The 19,737-nt window shown below is 44.4% G+C and overlaps 2 protein-coding genes across 2 annotated transcripts in view; one reads left to right on the forward strand and one right to left on the reverse strand.

Moving 5' to 3' along the window:
* Positions 1-2,900, forward strand: part of LOC122541557 (nuclear factor 7, brain-like) — a 10,203-nt gene extending 7,303 nt beyond the window's left edge. Inside the window, exons 6-7 of the mRNA XM_043678387.1 lie at positions 1,226-1,280; positions 2,789-2,900. Coding sequence (XP_043534322.1) covers positions 1,226-1,280; positions 2,789-2,900 — 167 coding nt within the window. The remainder of the gene's footprint in view (positions 1-1,225; positions 1,281-2,788) is intronic.
* A 2,183-nt stretch (positions 2,901-5,083) lies between these two features.
* Positions 5,084-10,764, reverse strand: LOC122541443 (zinc-binding protein A33-like). The gene is made up of 6 exons (XM_043678220.1): positions 10,233-10,764; positions 9,902-9,997; positions 9,575-9,808; positions 9,341-9,363; positions 9,128-9,243; positions 5,084-6,254 (listed from the first exon to the last, which is right to left on the reverse strand). The coding sequence occupies exons 1-6, from the start codon at positions 10,641-10,643 to the stop codon at positions 5,707-5,709; spliced, it is 1,428 nt and encodes a 475-aa protein (XP_043534155.1). The 5' UTR covers positions 10,644-10,764; the 3' UTR covers positions 5,084-5,706.
* Between the last annotated feature and the right edge of the window lie 8,973 nt (positions 10,765-19,737).

Below are 19,737 nucleotides of genomic sequence, written 5' to 3' on the forward strand. Positions count from 1 at the left end.
AATTGATGATAACAGCAGGGGTTTCAATCCCCAATCAGGCTGGTGTGGCTTTGTAATCTGACTCCTTGCCTGAACCACAATGGGTTGGGATTACATTCAGTCAGTCAGCTGAGGAAAAGTTTGGAACTGATGTTGCTTAGAGGGATGTGAAGCGTACTCTCATCTGGGGACCATCGGGAAGCAGGGGAAGGAGAGCATTGCATTTGCAATACTTCTCTAACAACACAGACTAAATTACAACTGAGAATTGAAGATGTGACTCAAATACTGGTGTGGGAGTATTTTACACATGGGGCACAAACACCAGTGCTAGAGAAAAGTGGAACGGTACCATAAAGATAGGCTGCTCTGGAAACATACAAGAATTAGAGTTCTGGTGATTCTAAACTAAAAAAATGAGTGCAAGGCTTTATAGATGAGGAAATTTAAAAAGGTAACAAGGAAGAATCGTGCAATCACGTGGAGCAGTGACACAGATAATGATAGAGAAAGGAAAGGAGTTTTGAGAAGGATGGTTCTCATGGTTATGGAAGGAAGTTCAGAATAGCATGAAACAGAAAGAAATATTGTAAAAATCTGTAAAAAATTAATGGTTGCTCAACAGATTGGGCAGAAATCAAGAAATCAGGCAGTTAGATAGGCTGGACAGCGAGAGCCTTTTTCCTCAGATGGTGATGGCCAGCATGAGGGGATAAAGCTTTAAATTGAGGGGAGACAGATATCAGAGGTAGTTTCTTTATTCAGAAAGTAGTAGGGGTGTGGAAAGCATTGCGCGCAACAATAGCGGACTCCCCAACTTTAAAGGTATTTAAATAGTCATTGGATAGGCACATGGATGAAAATGGAATCGTGTCAATTAAATGGGCTTCAGATTGGTTTCACAGGTCAGCGCAACATCGAGGGCTGAAGGGCCTGTACTGTGCTGTAATGTTCTGTGTTCTATGTTCTTTTAAACAGCAAAAAATGACTGTAAATCATTATTAAATGTAAATATTTTCATCTGTTAACTATGAAAACTTAAAAAGGAAAATAATCAGTTGTAAGCAGAGAATGAGAGAAGGCTAGTTCATAAAGTTAAAACATAGTGAGAGTATATATAAGCATTGGAATAAGAACACTCTAACTGAAATTAGTGATAGTCCTCTGGAGAGTGAGTCCTGGAAATTGACAATGGAAACAAAGGAATTATGGAAGCATTGTCAATATTTTATGTGTAATTTCACAGTAGAAGACTTTGAAAACTTCCCAAAGATAACTGAAAGTCAAAAGATGATGGTGAGGTAAGAACTAAAAACAATCATCGACATGAGAGAAAAGATGTAAGAGAAACTATTTTGCCTAAAAGATAACAAATCCTCAGGGTTAGTTGGCTGCAATCTTCGGTTTTAAACTAATAATGACAGCGATAACAGAAGTGTTAGCTAGAGTCATCAGAATCTCTGGAGATTCTGGGAGAGTTGAGTGGATTGAGAAATAGCAAATGTTATGAAAGTTCATAATACTTCATTGTTACCTGAGAACCTGGATTCTAAAGTGGAAGAAAGAATGATTTTAATCTTTTAGTCCTGAGAAGTATTTTTTCTTTCAAGGCGAAAAAGTTATTCTAAACTTTTAATTCAAAACAGTATTTGTCAGAAGTCATGACTTTCTTTTGTTAAATGATGTGATGATGATGCTGCTTTAACAAGGTGATGTTGTTCTTGGTTTTTCTTTTAGAAAGGTTGTAAAAGACACAAACTCTGAAAACTCTGGGTTTGTATGGGATTTCGGGCCAATTTGATTATAGCAAAGAGATACTGCTTCAGGCAAAAGGCTTTCAAGTTTAAAAAAAAGCACTTGTACAATGAAAGGGGAGCAGCCAATGCTCCCAGCTCAGCTTTACTCTGGTTTGGTTTGAATTTAGCACAGTAGTGTTTTGAAGCTGCTGGACCCAAAGAAGCAAGTCCATGCTGATCCCCCTCTCTCTGACATCTTTCCTGTGTTTGATATTACCTTTTGTGTCAAAGGTGTTTTTAGGGATTGTTGCAGGTATTGGGAACAACATCATGATCTGTTGGGTTTTCAGAGAGGTTAAGTTATTCGGTACTCTGTTCTCTTTTAATTGTGTTTCATTCAGTAATCTTGTAAATAAATTGAGATTTTTGAAACCCCAGTGGGTTGCCAGCTGCTCACTCCCGTAATATCTGCATTATACTTGCTTAAAACAACTAGCAGTGTTAAGGTTTGGGCCACTTTCTTGAAATGTTTTGAGGTCTGGCCGAGTCCAAAACAATGAACAGCAAGTCACCCAGGGATATAACTGTCAATGTGCTTGTTGACTTGATTTTTATGATCATCAGAGAAGAAAAGAGAGGGAGAGCCTTAAGCCAGTTGATATAGGGGTAAGAGGCCCATGAGAGCAGAGGTGCTGTAATTAGAGGCAGTCGGGACTGAAGAGAAGTCATGTTATGTTTTAAAGTTTATAAGAAATAAGGCTCCAGAAGCAAAAACTGGGATATCAGAGAGGGAGGCATCCCACATGGCTGTTGAAGACACAACATTATGGAAGCAATGTTAAGTAATAGTGATCTGAGTTAGTAATTTATTCCAAGGACCTTACGGAAAGACATTCACTGAAGAAAATAGCACCTAGTGACTGTACAGATATTTACCAACAGGAAACCATTTACAGCCATGACAACTGAGCAAGAATCTTTAACATGGGGAGAAGGGTGAATCTTCATTGGAGTTTGAGTGGCTGTGAGAGTTTTTCAGGCATAAATTGGTTGAATCTTTCTGCTTTTTGTAGTGGGATCTTCCAAGAGATATTAGCACTTGCTTTGTATAATATAGTTCACGTTATTCTTCTGTACTGTTTTGCTATAAGTACATTGGGAGCCTTCTGTGAACATATTCAGTGACTGGTCTCCATGGTAAACAGAAGACAACTTATGATCCATCTCGGTAGTTTCACGCTGATACATTGTCTCATATCATCAGACGGCATCATAACAACATTAGGGCTATTTGTGAGATCAAAAATCTTTTAAGTTAAGAGTAATCTATGATGTGGAGAGAATATGTGGAGGGAAAGGAGGTATAGTCAGGAGAGTTTTGTAAAGTGTATTTCATGGATTGGAATTTTGAAAAAATGCTGTGACAGTTTCTGAAACTTTCTGGCATTGGAAAAGGCAATTGTAGATTACTTGAAATTATTAACTAAGGTTGCACTGAGAGGCTGAGTAAAAATATTAGAAACAGAAGTAAACACAGGATTTCAGAAGGATGATATATTTAAAAACATTTACAGACAAAAAAAATGAACATGTAAAATGAATGTATCACTTCAAGAATTAGAAAAGATTCAGTCTGAAGTGAGAAAAAGAAACATTTAAATTGCAGGTAAAATAGAAGAAAAGACACAGGGACATGGAAAGAGAAATGGAAAGAGAGAAAATGACAAAGGAAAAACAATGAAATGTGGAAGACTTGAACTTTAAGCAGAAAGAGAGAGAGAGAGAGAAAGACAGACAACTTAGAACCTGCCTACAGTGTGGCAATCAGGGTGAATATTCATTGGATTTTGAGTGGCTGTGAGGATTTTCCAGGGATAAAGTGGTTGAACCTTCCTTTCTATTGTTTATAATGAGACTTTTCAAACAATTTTATCTCTTGCCTTGTGTAATATAGTTTGTGTTATTCTGTACACTAAATGTTAGTGTTCTTTTGCAATAGGTACATTGGTGTTTTGTGGGAAGTATGAGGTTGTGCAGTTTAGCAGGAAGAATAGAGGAACTAAATAATATTGAAATACCAAAAGACTGCAGAAAGCTACAGCACAGAGGAATTTGGATGTCGTTGTGCATAAATCATAAAAATATAGTTTAAATATTAAGCAGGTAATAGGAAGTAAAAGGAATGTTGGTCACTGTTTGAAAGGGAATGGAGTATACAAAATGGAAGGTTTTGCTGAAAACATACAAGGTACATTACACAGCACCCAGAATATTGTCAGCAGTACTGGTTCCCTTACATCAGTTTTGTAATTTATGGGTGACACCAACAACATCAGCTCCAATTGCTGCAATGATTGAGATTACCATGAAGAAGTTTCTTTGTAAACCTCTTCCCTTGCCGATTGCATGGTGGCTCTCATGTTAAACCACCACCTGTCATCTCTGCTCAGTGGGAGAGCAGCCCTATGATTTCATAAGGACACGGTGACGTTACCTTTACTTGTTTTTAACCTAAGGAAAGATGTAATAGCATTAGACACAGTCCAGAAACATTTCACCTGTTCCCAGGTTTGCAGGGATTTTATAATGAGGAGAGGTGAAATGTTGCTGTACTTCTTGGTGTTTCGAAGAGTGAGCGGAGACCCTGCTGAAACATATTATATTCATAGAAGGCGCAACAATATAGATAGAGCATAGAACAGAGAGCGGAGATGGTTTTCCCTGGTGGGAAAGTCTCAACCCAGAGGACACAAACTCAGAATAAGGTGTGGTCCATTAAAACAGAGATGAAGAGGAACTTCTTCTCTCAGATGGTAGTGAATCTGTGGAGTTGTTTGCCACAGGGAATATTCAAGGATGAGATAGACAGATTTATAATCAATAAGAGCATCAAGGGATTTGGGGAAAAGTCAAGAAAATAGCATTCATGATTATCAATCAGCCATGATCACACTGAATGGAGAATAGACTGGACAGGCTGAATGGTCTTTTTTCTGTTGTTCCATATTATGGTCAAAAAGAGGGTGCTGAAAGATGTTTTACCTCATTTCAAAAGGTGGCTAAGAGATGTTTGGGCCTTCATGTTAGAATGGGTCCAAATAGGCAAAGCTATGAATGTGTACAGTGGCCTGTTCAGTACAGCAGTCTGCAGATTATTAAACTGCTTAATGGGCACAAAGCTGATGAATTTGTCTCTGAAGAATATTAATTTAAGAATGAAAGCCAAACAGATATTTATAGAATTGTAAGAGAAAAGAAATGTGATGGAATCAGTGGATTTGATCACTGAAGCTAGAGAAAACATGTGAGAATGTGAGAGAACTCATGATTTGGGAACAAATCTGAAATAGAGTTCTGCTTACTCTTAAGATTTATCCAGATGAGCATCAATTATCAAGAATCCAAGAAGCACAGGTTCTAGTGGATAGCTATAATATCTGACAGGCAGTTTCACTTCGCGAAATGGTCCTGTGGGAATCCACAAGGAAACTGGAGGAACAGAAAAACTGGTGATGGAAAACTTAGTGATGTTTTGGGGAACAAACAGAAAATGTCAAAAATACTGAAAAGGAAATTCTAGAATCTGAAATTGAAACAAAAATGTGTCAATTATAATAAAACTGAACAGGCTTAACCTCAATGCTGGAACTGAAATGGGACAATGATTGCAGAATCAGGAATATAGAAGGAATCCCAGGAAAGATGTTCTCAGGAAAGGAGATGGCCATTAAATTTATTCCAGTGATACAGATGGAGTGTATTCACTGAGAGTCTGCTCGAAGGGAGAAATGAGGTAGGACAGTCAAGAAAACTCTTTCTCGTACATTGTAAAAGAAAAAGACCATTGGGGTCCGTGAATTTTAATATCAAAATGAGAGCTATGTCACTGTACTGTCCACATACACCTGAACCACCACCAGCAGCAGCAAGTGTCACAGACTGCAGGTCCCAGCCGGCAGGAGGCAGTGTGGGAGATTATGGGGTGGATGTGTCAGTGACCTTTCAGCCCGCAGATTGTCAGGGGGCTAGAATTCTTTCCGCTGTCGTGTGGCCCCGGGTGGAACAGTGGGAAGAGCCTCTCAGTGAAAGTGTGGCTGAAAGTGTGGAGATGGGACATGGTGTCCGCATTGTAAAATGACACCTGGCCCCCCTCATAGTCCAGGAACACGCCGACCTTCCGGGGATTCCCACTCGGGGACAGCGCAGTCACTGGATCAGTCCCAGCCAGGTACATCTGGTCATGTCTCAGCCACACAGTCCAGTATCCAGACTGGGGACACAGATCGATTCTCCCCTTCCTCACGGCATTCCCTCGGGTCACTCCCACACGCCACCAGGTCTTCCCCCCCACCTCCACCTCCCAGTAATGTCTCCCTGATGTGAAGCTCTCCGATGCCAGCACACAGAGCCAGCGGTCAAACCTGTCCGGGGAGTCAGGGAGCTCCTGCAGTGTGTTGCCGACTCTCACACTGGTCCGGTCCTCAGACAGGATCAGCCGGGGGTGCGCTGTGTTCGGATCCAGAGTCAGACAGGCTGGAGCTGGGGGGGGGGGGGGGATATGTATAAATAACACAGTCAGCCATCGAGTTCCTCTCTGTCAGTCTCCCAACCGCCTCCCTCGGGAGATTCCCGGGAATCCCAGGGTTTCTGAAGGGATCCAGGTTCTGTCATTAGCTGTGGGTGTGCGCTCAGTCCCCACACATCACCTTCTCTTCTGGCACTAACTCCGGATTCTGCAAAGTTGTAGCAGATTTCACAAACTACTGGTTACCTGGGGACAAGCTCCAACCCTCCATCATCACAATGTGATGCTGTCATTTTGTATCGGCATCAACGCTGGAAGATGCAGCATTGTACAAGAACACTGACGGTTAGATACGCGGGGGATAGACACTGGGGAATATTAAAAATAATAAGCTCCGTTCATATTAAAATATAATTAATATTGCACACCAAGACTGAAACTGCAGGCTTTTAGCAGGAAAACGAACCATCGAAGCAGGGAAACAGGTGAGGGAGGAATATTGGATCAGACAGAAATTGCTGGAGAAATTCAGTCGGTCTGTCTGGCAGCGTCAGTGGAGAGAAAGCAAGGCCTGAGTTTCAAATGCAGCGAGGGAAAGGTGATATTTAGACCGATCATAGGGCGGTGCTGAATGGGTCGGTCCAGACGGAGCTGAGAGAGTGAAAGTTAGACAGAGGGATGGTTGCTAGTAACCAGGGAAGATGGAAAGCTGACAGTAGGGACATGTGCGGGTTGTTCTGAAAGGAGCTCGTGTCATAGCGGTGTGGGGTGAGTCCCAACAGGCTGCAGAATCCCCTGTTGGGCAGTTCTTCCGGCTGGCGCTGAGCTTCACTGGAATACTGCTGTAAACCCGAGACAGAGGTATTGGTCAGGGAACAGGCTGGGTGGTGAATTGGCAGGCCAACTGGGAGCTCAGGCGCTTTTCTGTGGATTGAAGTAGGTGTTCTGAGAATGGGTCACCCAGTTTAAGCTTCCTTTCCCCAATGTAGAGGAGACATCCCTGATGAAGGGCTCATAGCGGAAACATCGACTCTCCTGCTCCTCGGATGCTGCCTGCCCTGCTGTGCTTTTCCAGCGCCACACTTTAACACAATGTAGAGGGGTCATTGTGAGCAGCGAGTGCGGGAGACCAGCGGTAAAACGCTGCTTCACCTGGAAGGTATACAGTATTTGTGTCCTTGGACACTGAGGAGGGAGGAGGTAGATGGAAAATGTGAGGCTCACTACTGGGCACACTGCTGTCCTTTAATAGTGAGAGACTGGGGCAGTTCAATCCAGAGCCATGGTTTAAATTCCCACTTTGGAGCGTCACTCTTGCTCTATTATATTTGGGGGGAAAAGGCGCCATAGGAAACCTCCATCATTTCGTTTATTGTTTAGTTGCTAAGACTTTTCATTCACTGTGTAATTAATCAAACTTTCCCATCACCTGACTTCACTGTAAAGGAGGTCATTGTAAAATGGCAAACTGAGAAAACATAATTTTTTTAAAAAATCAATAGACAACCGAGCTGTCAGATAAAACATTTCTCCCTAAAACTGCCCGGAAACTGCCCCTGCGTCTGTCTGTGCAGAAAGTGCTCCCCCCTAGTGATGGAGATGGGACATGGGGCTCACATTGTAAAATGATACCTGTCCGCCCTCACAGTCCGGCGATACCCCGATCTTCCGGGGTCCAGAAATGTCCCCGAAATCTCTCTGAACCCGTGTCCTTGGTATTCCGATCTATCACACGGAATACTGATCTCCCCAGTCTGCTGCAACCCCCAGGCCCCTGCGTTAAAAACACCCCGTCCGTCCAGAACACCGGATTCTCAGGACCCTCAGCTTCCCATTCCCCCGTGTTTCCCACTTCTTTGTGCTCTCCAATTCCCTGCATTTACCGTTTCTTTGCGGTCCCCATTTCCAGGAGTTTTCCAGGTCCTTGTGCTTCCCACTCCCCCGTGATTCCTAGTTCCATGAGCTTCCCAATTCCCTGTGTTTACCATTCTCCAGTGGTTCCCAGTTCCCTGTATTTCCCAGTCCCCCGTGATTCCCCCGTGGTCACCTGCCCCCTGGGGTTCCCAGTTCCTTGTATTTCCCACTCCTCTGTGGTCCCAGCTCTCTGCGTTTCCTACCAGTTCCTTGAGCTTCCCAGTTCCCTGCCCTGTGATTCCCCAGACCCTTGTGGCTCCCATTTCCCTTGGTTTCCCAGATCCTGTGTTTGTCAGTGCCCTGTGATTCTTACTCCCCTGTATTTCCCAGTTCTCATATTTCCTACTCCCATGTCATTCCCAGATCCTGTAATTCCCCGTTCCCCGTGTTGCCCATTTACCTGTAATTCCCAGTCCCCTGTGTTTCACACGCCCAGTGATTCCCAGCTCCTTGTGTTTCCCAGTTCCCTGTAATTCCCAATCGCCTGTGTTGCTCAGCCCCCTGTCACCCTCAGCCCCAGCGGAGTGACCTCCCAGTCATTCAAGGGTTACACAAAGTGACAGCGTATGATGCAGGTCAGGGAACAATCCCAGATCATCATCTCTAAATTCCAAAAACGGGACCAGCTCAAAAGGACTAGGGGAGAGGATAAAGAAGACACCAGCGGAAGAGAAGACCAAACGAACAAAGTCAGAAAGACAAGCCGCTGACGAAAAGGAGTGTGGAGATAAACTGAACTAAAATGAAACTGGGCTGAGCGAGTGGAAGCCAGAGCAGATCCCACAGGGGGGAGGGAGGGAAACAGCTGGCATGGGGAACCTGGGAAGGGAGAGAAAAAAATACTGTGGACTTCTGGTTCTATTCAGGAGAATGTCGCCATCCTTTCAAAAGATGCTCTACGATAGAATTGGGCGGTCTGTCTTGCATAGAAATACGATAACATTTCGGAGAAAGGAATCAACCTGAGATTTACCAGGATTAATGACAGCGACCATTTCTCTCCACACTGTATACTGTAATGGTCCGTGGAATTTACCGATGGACAGAGCGGGGTCTGCGCTTGGCAGTCCATTATCCCGGTGAGTCACCCTGCACACAACAAAGGCCTTGTTATGGATTGACCAGAACCATTTCCTTAAATTATTTTACGAAACCGTGGAAAATTGAACTAGGAAGTATGCCTTACCTCCCCTTTCGACAGGATTCCTCCTGAAATAAATCAAACACAAATCTGAGATTGCAGACACGGACTCTCTAAATCCTGACACCAACCTTCTACACCCAGATTCGGAACCTTGAACAGCCCGGTGATAATATCGCTAAGCCTTCACCTCCCCAGGAGCTCTGAATAATGGGCAAAATTGATGATTTATATCAGTCCCGTTGATCTCCCTGCCCTTTTTTAACTTCAATTTCCCACCTGATATAGAATCGGTCCCGCTTTCTGGTTCACTTGCTTCTGCAAAGTTGAGAGTTTCTCCTCAATGGAATTTAAATTCTCCTGTATTTTCCAAAGATTCTCCAATAACGTTTTGAGAATTCGCTCCTCTTCTTCCCTGAGATCTCGGAGTAAAGTCTGTTCTTTCTCAGTGAGAATCTGGTGCATTTTAGTGAACTCTGATTCGATGTGGCTCTGCAGGCAGTTCGCCTGTTCCTGTGGAACGAGATGTGAAACATCACTAATGTCCCACCTTAAAGTGAACAAAACTAACCCAGATCCCAGAGAATCAGCTCAGGGAGATTTTACCCGAATCTGGGAAATCTGCTGTTTCTGCTCCCGCTCCATTTCTAGAGCTGCTGATTTTTTATCTGTGAGAGAATCCAAGGAAGATTTCACCCGATCCTGGGATTGGGAGAGAAAATCAGAAAATAAAAGTGTTAGACCATGAAAATGTGATGAAATAATCAGAGGATGGAATGTGTTTCCTTTTACCTTGTAGATTCCAACAGCTTCTGTAACCGGGATGAAGCGGTGCTCCCTGTGTTCCCGGGAATCTCTACAAATCACACAATTCAATTTCTTGTCAGTTTCGCAAAACAGCTTAAATAATCAGGGGATGGAATCTGTTTCCTTTTACCTTGTAGAGTCCAACAGCTTCTTTAACCGGGATGAAGCGGTGCTCCCTGTGTTCCCGGGAATCTCTACAAATCACACAATTCAATTTCTTGTCAGTTTCGCAAAACAGCTTCAGTTCTTCCTGATGTTCCTCACAGTGATGTTTACTTTCCTTCTCTTGCAGATTCGGATTTAATTTTCGAGCTTTCTCGGCCAGATTCGCTAAGACCCGATTTACCCTGAGCTTTCTGTTCGGAAACTCCTGTCTACATTCCGGGCAGGAGTTTCTCTCCTGCTTTTCCCAGCTCTGGGTGGTACAGGAGCGGCAGAAGTTGTGTCCACAATCCAGTGAAACCGGATCGGTGAAGAAATCCAGACAAATGGGACAGATTACCTCCTGGATCCAACTCTCTCGTTGCTGTCTGGAATCCATGTTCACCCTCAGCACTTCCGGATTTAAAGCACTTTCGTTTCTCTCCTGCACCTGAGGCAAACACCTGCAGCTCAGTGGTTTCACGGGAAGCGATATCTCACCAATTCTGGAAAACGAAGTTATCTTACAGCACAGGAGGCCATTCAGCCCGGCGTATGTCCGTGCTGAATGCTTGAAATCTCTCTCCTGTTTGCTCCTCACAACTCAGTTTTACCTGAGAAGTAGACGCCTAAAGTCCATGACCTTCGGAAGTCGCTGAGAATCTTTTGTCACGGGCACTCGATGACTACAGGCATTCTATCCAACAAACAAACCAAAGGTATCTCTTGCACATAATAGACCACATTCACATCCTTTTAAGTCCCCGGAAGGGTCCAACACCTGAACGGATCTCCATTTAACTTCAGTAGAAAGAGCTCAGTCTAGCCCCACTGCGCCATTTTTGAGAAAAAAAATGTTTATCCTCATTCTCCCCAGTTCTTCTGTAAATGATCTTCAGTGTCTGAGACCCCCCCCCCCCCCACACACACACACACACACTTTCCAGAGAAGACAAATCCATCCTGATTATCTCACCAAGCATTTTAATCTGAGATAGATGTTAGGTAAGGGATATAGGCCTAAGGGCAGGTGAATCCTCATTGAATGGCAGAATAGGTTCGAGGGGCTGAATGGCCTACTCTTCTTCCTTAGATCCTCCGTCAGCCTCTCGCCATTGTGAATCCTTGGTTTAGACCCTCCCTTTCCCTTCAAGACATAACCTTCTCTGCTTCAGGGAAGCAGTCCCAGAATTTTAATACTCTCACATAACCTGAAGGCCTTTGGTCCTCGAGTGAGCCTCTTCGCTGACCTGTATCAGCCCTTGACACTTTCCTGAAAATGCGATGCACTCAAGTGTATAAATTAACCCTTGATTCAGGCCAAATTGAATCAAGGGTTAATTTATATTGGTTAAGGATCTTAGTCCATGATCTGGCTGAGTATTTGTAGCCGTCCTCATTAAAACACCAACTTCCTAAGTGTTAGCGAGCAGTGTGGGGAATCCCGACTCAATGTCAGTGTTCCCTGGTCAAACCAGCCGTTGCTGTGCCTGGGTTCAGCTCCGGTTTCTATTCACAGATATGGCGCTGACAAGTTGCTGCCATCTGCAGGAAGTCATGTCGCATTACAAGGGGAAAGTATAACCTCTGACCGTGCGTGTGCCACCCAGCATTAGAGTCAGTGAGGTGGTAGAAAAGCTGAAAAAAGGGACGGACGACGGAAGGAGCAGATGAGAATCTCTGCAGAAGATAATAAGACATTGGAGCAGAAATTAGGCCATTGGGTCCATCCAGTCTGCTCCGCCAGTCAATCAGGGCTGATAGGTTTTTCAACCTCATTTTCCCACTTCCTCCCCATTACCTTTGATCCCCTTGGCAATCAAGAACTTAACTCTGTCTGTTTTAAATATACTCAATAATATGGCTTCAGCAGCCTTCTGTGGCAATGGATTTGCATCATCACAAAAACATTGTGGGCAAGAGATTATGCAGTCTTCCATTATATTCAAACCTTGGCTTGATGTCCCATTGCCAGGCCCCATGATTAAAGCAGGAAGCAGAAAGGAAGCGACCACTCAATGGACAGCTGCATTCTTCTCTCCCTGTCAGGCTTTTGTGCTCAAATCCCACTCTAGGAGCATGTATTTGGAAAGGCAAGGTCTGATTAGGGATAGGAGAATCGACGTTTCGGGCATAAGCCCTTCTTCAGGAAGAAGGGCTTATGCCCGAAACGTCGATTCTCCTGTTCCCTGGATGCTGCCTGACCTGCTGCGCTTTTCCAGCAACACATTTTCAGCTCTGATCTCCAGCATCTGCAGACCTCACTTTCTCCTCTGATTAGGGATAGTCAACATGGCTTTGTGCTTGGGAAATCATGTCTCACAAACTTGATTGAGTTTTTTGTAGAAGTGTAAAAGAGGATTGATGAGGGCAGAGCAGTGATGTGGACTTCAGTAAGGCGTTTGACAAGGTTCCCCATGGGAGACTGGTTAGGAAGGTTTGATCTCACGGAAAACAGGGAGGACTTGCCATTTGGATACAGAACTGGCTCAAAGGTAGAAGTCAGAGGGTGGTGGTGGAGGGTTGTTTTTCAGACTGGAGGCCTATGACCAGTGGAGTGCCACAAGGTTCGGTGTTGTGTCCACTACTTTTCATCATTCATATAAATGATTTGGATGTGAGCATAAGAGGTATAGTTAGTAAGTTTGCTGAAAAAATCAAAATTGGATGTGTAGTGGACAGCGAAGAGGGTTACCTCAGATTACAACAGGATCTGGACCAGATAGGCCAATGGACTGAGAAGTGGCAGATGGAGTTTAAGTCAGATAAATGTGAGGTGCTGCATTTTGGGAAAACAAATCTTAGCAGGACTTATACAGTTAATGTAAGGTCTAGGGAGGGTTCTGAACAAAGAGACCTTGGCGTGCAGGTTCATAGCTCCTTGAAAGTGGAGTTGCTGGTAGATAGGATAGTGAAGAAGGCGTTTGGTATGCTTTCCTTTATTGGTCAGAGTATTGAGTACAGGAGTTGGGAGGTCATGTTACGGCTGTACAGACATTGGTTAGGCCACTGTTGGAATATTGCGTGCAATTCTGGTCTCCTTCCCATTGGAAAGATGTTGTGAAACTTGAAAGGGTTCAGAAAAGATTTACAAGGATGTTGCCAGGGTTGGAAGATTTAAGCTATAGGGAGACACTGAACAGGCTGGGGCTGTTTTCCCTGCAGTGTCAGAGGCTGAGGGGTGACCTTATAGAGGTTTACAAAATTATGCGGGGCATGGATAGGGTAAATAGACAAAGTCTTTTCCCTGGGGTTGGGGAGTCCAGAACTAGAGGGCATCAGTTGAGGGTGAGAGGGGAAAGATATAAAAGAGACCTAAGGGTCAACTTTTTCACACAGAGAGTGGTACATGTATGGAATGAGCTGCCAGAGGAAGTGGTGGAGGCTGATACAATTACATTTAAGAGGCATATAAATAGAAAGGGTTTGGAGGGATATGGGCCGGGCGCTGGCAGGTGGAACTAGATTGGGTTGAGATATCTGGTCGGCATGGACGGGTTGGACCGAAGGGTCTGTTTCCATGCTGTACATCTCTATGACTCTATGACTCGATGGCAGACAAGCTTCTCTCTGAGTCTCCAACAGACTGGTGGGAAACTGACAAAAGGTTCTTTATCCTCAAAGGTATTCGGAAGGTGAGAGAGAGAGGCGGGGAAAACTGTTCACACTCCAGAAAGCCAGGCAGACGCTGCTCCTGCTGCAGATGATGGAAGTGGATGTTACGGAAGATCTCCAGGAGGTGAGGAGCCTGCAAGCCTCACTCTCTGCCTCCAAGATAATTTTCCGGTCTAGGGTCTACTCAGTGGAACAGGATGAGGCGTGCTCACGTTTCTTCTTCCAGAAGGTGCACAGGGAGAGCTCCGTGCTCAGCAGACCGAAAGAAGAAGTTGGCTCGGTAACGTCATCTCAGGCTGACATCCTGAGGATCTGCAAATCCTTTTATTGCCAGTCTGTTTGACCCAAAGCCCAGAGGCAGCTTTCCTGTCCTCGATCACGGAGAACTTAGACAACAGAACACGGGAGAGGCTGGACCAGCCGCTATCTTTGGGAGAGCTGACAAAGGCCCTCAAGTCCATAGAAAAGAATAAAACTCCCAGAAGCGATGGCTTACCGATTGAGCTCTATTCCGCTCTGTGGGACTTTATTGGCCAGGACCTGCTGGAGGTGTATGTCAGTATGCTTCGGGCAGGTACTATGAGTGAATCCATGAGGAAAGGCATCATCACCCTCATCTACAAGCGGAAGGGGGAGAGGGAGGAAATCAAAAATTGGAGACCAACCTTACTGTTAAATGTGGACTACAAAATCCTCTCTAAGGTCATTGCCAAATGGGTTAGGTCTGCTCTGGGGTCAGTGATTCACCCTGACCAAACCTGTGCAGGAAAATCACTGAGAGTCTTGCACTCCTCAGGGATATGATCGCCTAAGTGCAGGACAGTAGGGTGGACACCTGTCTGATCAGCCTGAACCAGGAGAAAGCCTTTGACAGGATATCACACACGTATGTGAGAGATGTTCTCTCCAAAATGGGCTTTGGGGAGGGATTCTGCAATTCGCTCTGACTGCTCTACACCAACATCGTCAGTGCAGTCTCAATCAACGAGTGGGAATTTGAAAGCATCCCGATCAGACCCAGAGTCAGGCAGGGCTGCCCTCTCTCTCCTGCCTTGTTTGAGTGTTGTATGGAGCCCTCTGCCGAGTCCATCAGGAAGGATGCGAGCCTGAGAGGGGCGACTATTCCTGGCAGCGGGGGCCTACAGGTTAATGCCTCCCTGTACATGGATGATGTCACAGTTTTCTGCACGGATCCACCGTCCGTGCACAGACTCATGTGCATATGTGACCAGATTGACCGGGATTCAGGAGTCAAGTTAAACCGAGGCAAAAGCGAGGCCATGCTCTTCGGGAACTGGGCCAACCAATCCTAGATCCCCTTCACCATCAGGACTGACCACCTGAAGGTGCTGGGTATTTGGTTCGGAGGGGCTAGGGCATGCACCAGGTCTTGGGAGGAGCGTGTCATTAAAGCGAGTCAGAAATTGGGCAGATGAGAGCACCAGTCACTCTCCATGGCTGGTAAAAACATGGTTATCAGGTATGAGTTGTATGTGGCTCAGGTCTGGCCTACTTCACGAACCTTTGCTGCCGCAGTAATCCACTTCATTTGGAGGTCAAAGATGTGCCGTATCCGAAGGGACATCAGGTATAAATATCTGGGCAAAGGGGAAAGAACACAGCCAATGCTACCCTCACCCTGATGGCTACCTTTGTGTGTGGCTGCATCAAGCTGCGCATACACCCTTGCTATGCAAACACCAAGTGTCACTACGTACTGAGGTTCTACCTGTCCCCGGTGTTGCGAAGGATGGGCCTGGCCTCGCTGCCACAGAATGCTCCAAGTAGTTGGACCGCTTCATACTACCTGTCCCTCATGGAGAAATTTGTGAAGAAAAACACCTTTGACCACAAACCAAAAGAGAAAATGCTGGAAAGTCTCAGCAGGTCTGGCAGCATCTGTAAGGAGAGAAAAGAGCTCCACAGTAATTTGCTTTTAACCTTTGACCACAAGTCCACAGGAAGTGGTCAGCACGTAGTGTCCTTGAGACCCTTCAGGAAAAGGAGAGGGCGGATCCTATCGAGCGGTTCCCTGAGCAGACTGTCAAAGTCATCGGCAGAATGTTTCATCACCAGAACTTTCCAACAAGCATCAAGACATGGCTTGGCTGGTGGTGAGAAGGGCTCTGCCTGTGAGATCCTTTATGCAGGCCCGGACTCTTGGCCACACCGCACACTGCCCTCAAAGCGGCTGCGGGGGGGACGAGACTGTCACACACCTCCTTCTGGAATGTGCCTACACAAAGGAAGTCTGGAGAGGAATGCAGTGGTGTTTGTCGAGGTTCGTCCCGAGCAGCACCGTGACGCGGGACTCCATGCTCTACGGTCTGTTCCCTGGGACGCACACCGAGACGAACATCAACTGTGCCTAGAGGAGCATCAACTGTGCCTAGAGGACCAAAGATGCTCTTTGGTCTGCCTGAAACCTGCTTGTCTTCCAGCTGAAGGAGTTGACCCTGACTGAGTATTGCAGACTGGCACATTCCAAGGTCCAGGACTATGTGCTGAGAGATGCACTAAAACCTAGGGCAGCTGCTTTAGTGAGAAAGACCACTGTGTAAGGCCCTTCTGCCAAAGAGTGACAAAGGTCCATTCAGTATTTGGGCCCTGCTGATGCTTCAGCTAAATGCCAAGAGATTGGTTGTAAATATGCAGAATGCTGAACGTCAAGGCTTGTTCTCTCTAAATAAAGAGAGTATAGATCTGAATGGTTTCATTAACTGTAATGCACTGTTACGACACAGGTAAACTCTCCTGCTTAATTTGGGATTTCTTTTGCTACCTTCACTAATGCCACTGGCTTAGCTTCTTTTACATCTTCTTTTCCCACAGTGCCTTTCTTTAACGACCAGCACTGTGTCTATACATGTCACACTTTACCACAGTAGAAACATCTTTTCCCAGTGCCCTTCTGAAATTACCAGCACTGTAATTTTCTGTGTCCCACTCCATTACAGTGAAAACACCTGAGGCCTTTCACCTCCTGTCCACCCTCTTGGGCTTCTTCTTTAACTTGTGGTAAACTCTTAGCTGTGCACTCGACTCTTGGTTTCATAGTGTAGGATCTCCCCTTCTCCCAACTTTTATCCCTCACAGGACGAAAGTCTGGCCAGAAGCTTGTCTTACGCACCAACATGCACTCACCTGCTAATTCTGCTGCCCTTCTCACTTCCTGAACTTTCTGTCCCCCATGTGAATTCTTACCATCTCTGGAAGTGAGTTTTTAAACTTCTCCAGCAGAATAAACTTGCTTCACGCCTCAAAGGTCCTATCTATTTTTAAAGCACGCACCCACCTATCAAAGTGACTATGTTTTATTCTTTCAAATTCAACATAAGTCTGACCTAGTTCTTTCTTTGTGTTTCTGAACCATTGTCTATGTGCTTCTGGTACCAATTCATAAGCACATAAAATAACCTGTTTAATCTCTTCATAATCTCTTGACACCTCACCAGCAAATATCTCACTTATTCTGCCTACCACTTTAGACTGAATTAGCATTACCCATAAATCCTCGGACCACTCCATCTGCCTAGCCAATTTATCAAATGAAATAAAGAAGCTTCTACATCTTTCTCATCAAAATGTGGCAGAGTTTTGACATAAATATGTATCACAACTTTCAACTTTAATCTCCATCCTGTTAACTTGACTTTGCTGTCTAAGTTGTGACTTCTCAAAGTTCAAATTCTCTCTTTCTCTCTCCCTTTCTTCTCTCTCTCTGTGCTCAGCCAAGGACCTTCTCTCGCTCTCTCTTTTCCCTCTGTCTCTCTCTTCTCTCTCTCCTCTCTCTCTTTCCCTTTCTCCCTCCCTTTCCTTATCTTTTAACTCCATTTTTCTCAATTGTAATTTTAGTTTTTCTACCTCTACTGCACTTGTCTGTTTCTCTGACACACCTAGTGTTTGAGTAACCCCTTTACAATGTCAGCTTTACTTTTGTCCTCAGTTAAACCCAAATCTAACTTATTTGTTAATTCTAAAAGTATGGCCTTTTTCTTTCCTTCTAAACTTTCCCAGCAAACTTGAAAACCATCTTCAAATCCCAAAACCTCTTTTGCAATTTTTCTCTCACTTTTAATTTAATCAACCACAAGTCACCGAAATTAAACAATTTGTCTCACCTGTGTTTGATTTAAAGATCTAGAACATTGACCTGCAAGTGTTTAAATCTGCTGGGATCTTTTGTACTCCAAATCTATTCAAATGTGTCTAAACCTGTTCAAATCATGGATCCGAGCCCCCAAACTGTTATGACACAGGGTAAACCCTCCTGCTTAATTTAAAGCCAGCAACACAGAAAAGATTTATCCTGTGCATTAATCTGTAAAAATTAAAGTGGACAAGAACTATGCAAAGTAAAAATTAACAACTTTATTTCTTAAAGTATAACAAAGAATAATCAACTAAACACTATTTACAATTTCTTTCTCTAACCTATCTTTTACCTTCCCTTCTATATTACCAGTGTGATAAAACTCCCAATTAAGATTTACAAAACAACACTTCTTATTTCAAAATGAGGCAGCTGTTGATTCTTGTCTTTGGATCTTCCTGTGCCGTATTTTCTCCTTGTTAGGAATTTCTGCATCACAGGTTACTGATCGAAAAGGGACTTTTAAGACAGAGGATTTTTCAAGCAGTCTGGTACATGCTAGGTTTGGCATTTCTCCTCTCAAGTGTTTGGTTTTTCCCCGTTCTTATACCTCAGAGCATCGGATTGTGTCATTGGCTTTTAAGATTGTCAATATATTCAATTCAAACTGGATTAGAATTTAATATTTTTTGGGGTATAATTTAAAGTTATTGACCAAATTCGAATTTGTTTTTTGTCTCCAGGCAATCAGCTAATCGAGTTGTTCGACCGTGTGTTACACTGTTACCTTATTGAGATCACTTGGTGCTGTGTCCAGCAGTTCTGCTGTTTTTAATTCTCTTATAGGTACACCCACATAAAGATTTATTTTTATGAAGAAAGCATATTTTTACAATAAATAAAATCTGGGACTAAAGCTCCAAGGCAGTGCTATTGAAAGGAGAGCTCTAGTATTTCTCACAAGGGGAAATATCCTTTCAGAACCTGGAATACTTTGCAAACGACAATAAACATTGTCAGCTATAGGTGGCGCTGATGGTTCTAGTATGACTTGAATGGTGAAGCCTAGTGAAAGGTACTCCCTAGTGAATGGCATAGCCTATTGGCAATGTCTTGTTGAGATTAGCTTTGATGCAGAGGGACAAACTCAGAGGAACAGGAGGAGACCATTCAGCACTTCTCCCCCCCCTCCCAAAGGCGACAATGTTATTACATTAGATCATAGCTGAATTGTATCTTAATTCTATTCACTCACATTATCTCAAAACTGCCTAAGCTAAGCAATCTTTAGAACAATGTTTGAATACTGAGAGTTTTGCAAAGTGAGTTCCTCAATGAAAAAAAATTTCCATCTAAAATCCCTACCTCTTACCATCACTGAACTTCCTGGTTATGGAGTGTTCACTATGGGAACGGAATTTACCAACCCACTCAATCTAGAACACTTCCCTCTGTGCCCTCTATTAAAATAAAACGGCCCCAGCCAGCCTAATCTCTGAGCAAAATTAAAACTCTCCAGTCCAGACAACATGATCATAAGCTTCCCTGTCTCCTCTGGGACAACAGGGTATGGGAAACACAGGGGGCTGGGGACATCAGGGTAAGGGATACACAGGGGGCTGGGACAACAGGGTATGGGAAACACAGGGGGCTGGCGACAACAGATAATGGGAAACACAGGGGACTGGAGACAATAGGGTGTGGGATACACAGGGGGCGGGGACAATAAGGTATGGGCTACACAGGGGGCAGGGGACAACAGGGTATGGGAAACACAGGGGGCTGG

The sequence above is a fragment of the Chiloscyllium plagiosum genome, chromosome 37 (genome assembly GCF_004010195.1).
Source record: "Chiloscyllium plagiosum isolate BGI_BamShark_2017 chromosome 37, ASM401019v2, whole genome shotgun sequence".
NCBI lineage: Eukaryota > Metazoa > Chordata > Chondrichthyes > Orectolobiformes > Hemiscylliidae > Chiloscyllium > Chiloscyllium plagiosum.

Coding starts and splice junctions, on each gene's coding strand:
- LOC122541443 (XM_043678220.1), bottom strand. CDS start 10,643: ATGGATTCCAGACAGCAACGAGAGAGTTGGATCCAGGAGGTAATCTGT. Junction 9,364..9,574: donor CGGGACCGATTCTATATCAG/GTGGGAAATTGA, acceptor GATTTATTTCAG/GAGGAATCCTGTCGAAAGGG. Junction 9,244..9,340: donor GAATCCTGTCGAAAGGGGAG/GTAAGGCATACT, acceptor TGTTGTGTGCAG/GGTGACTCACCGGGATAATG.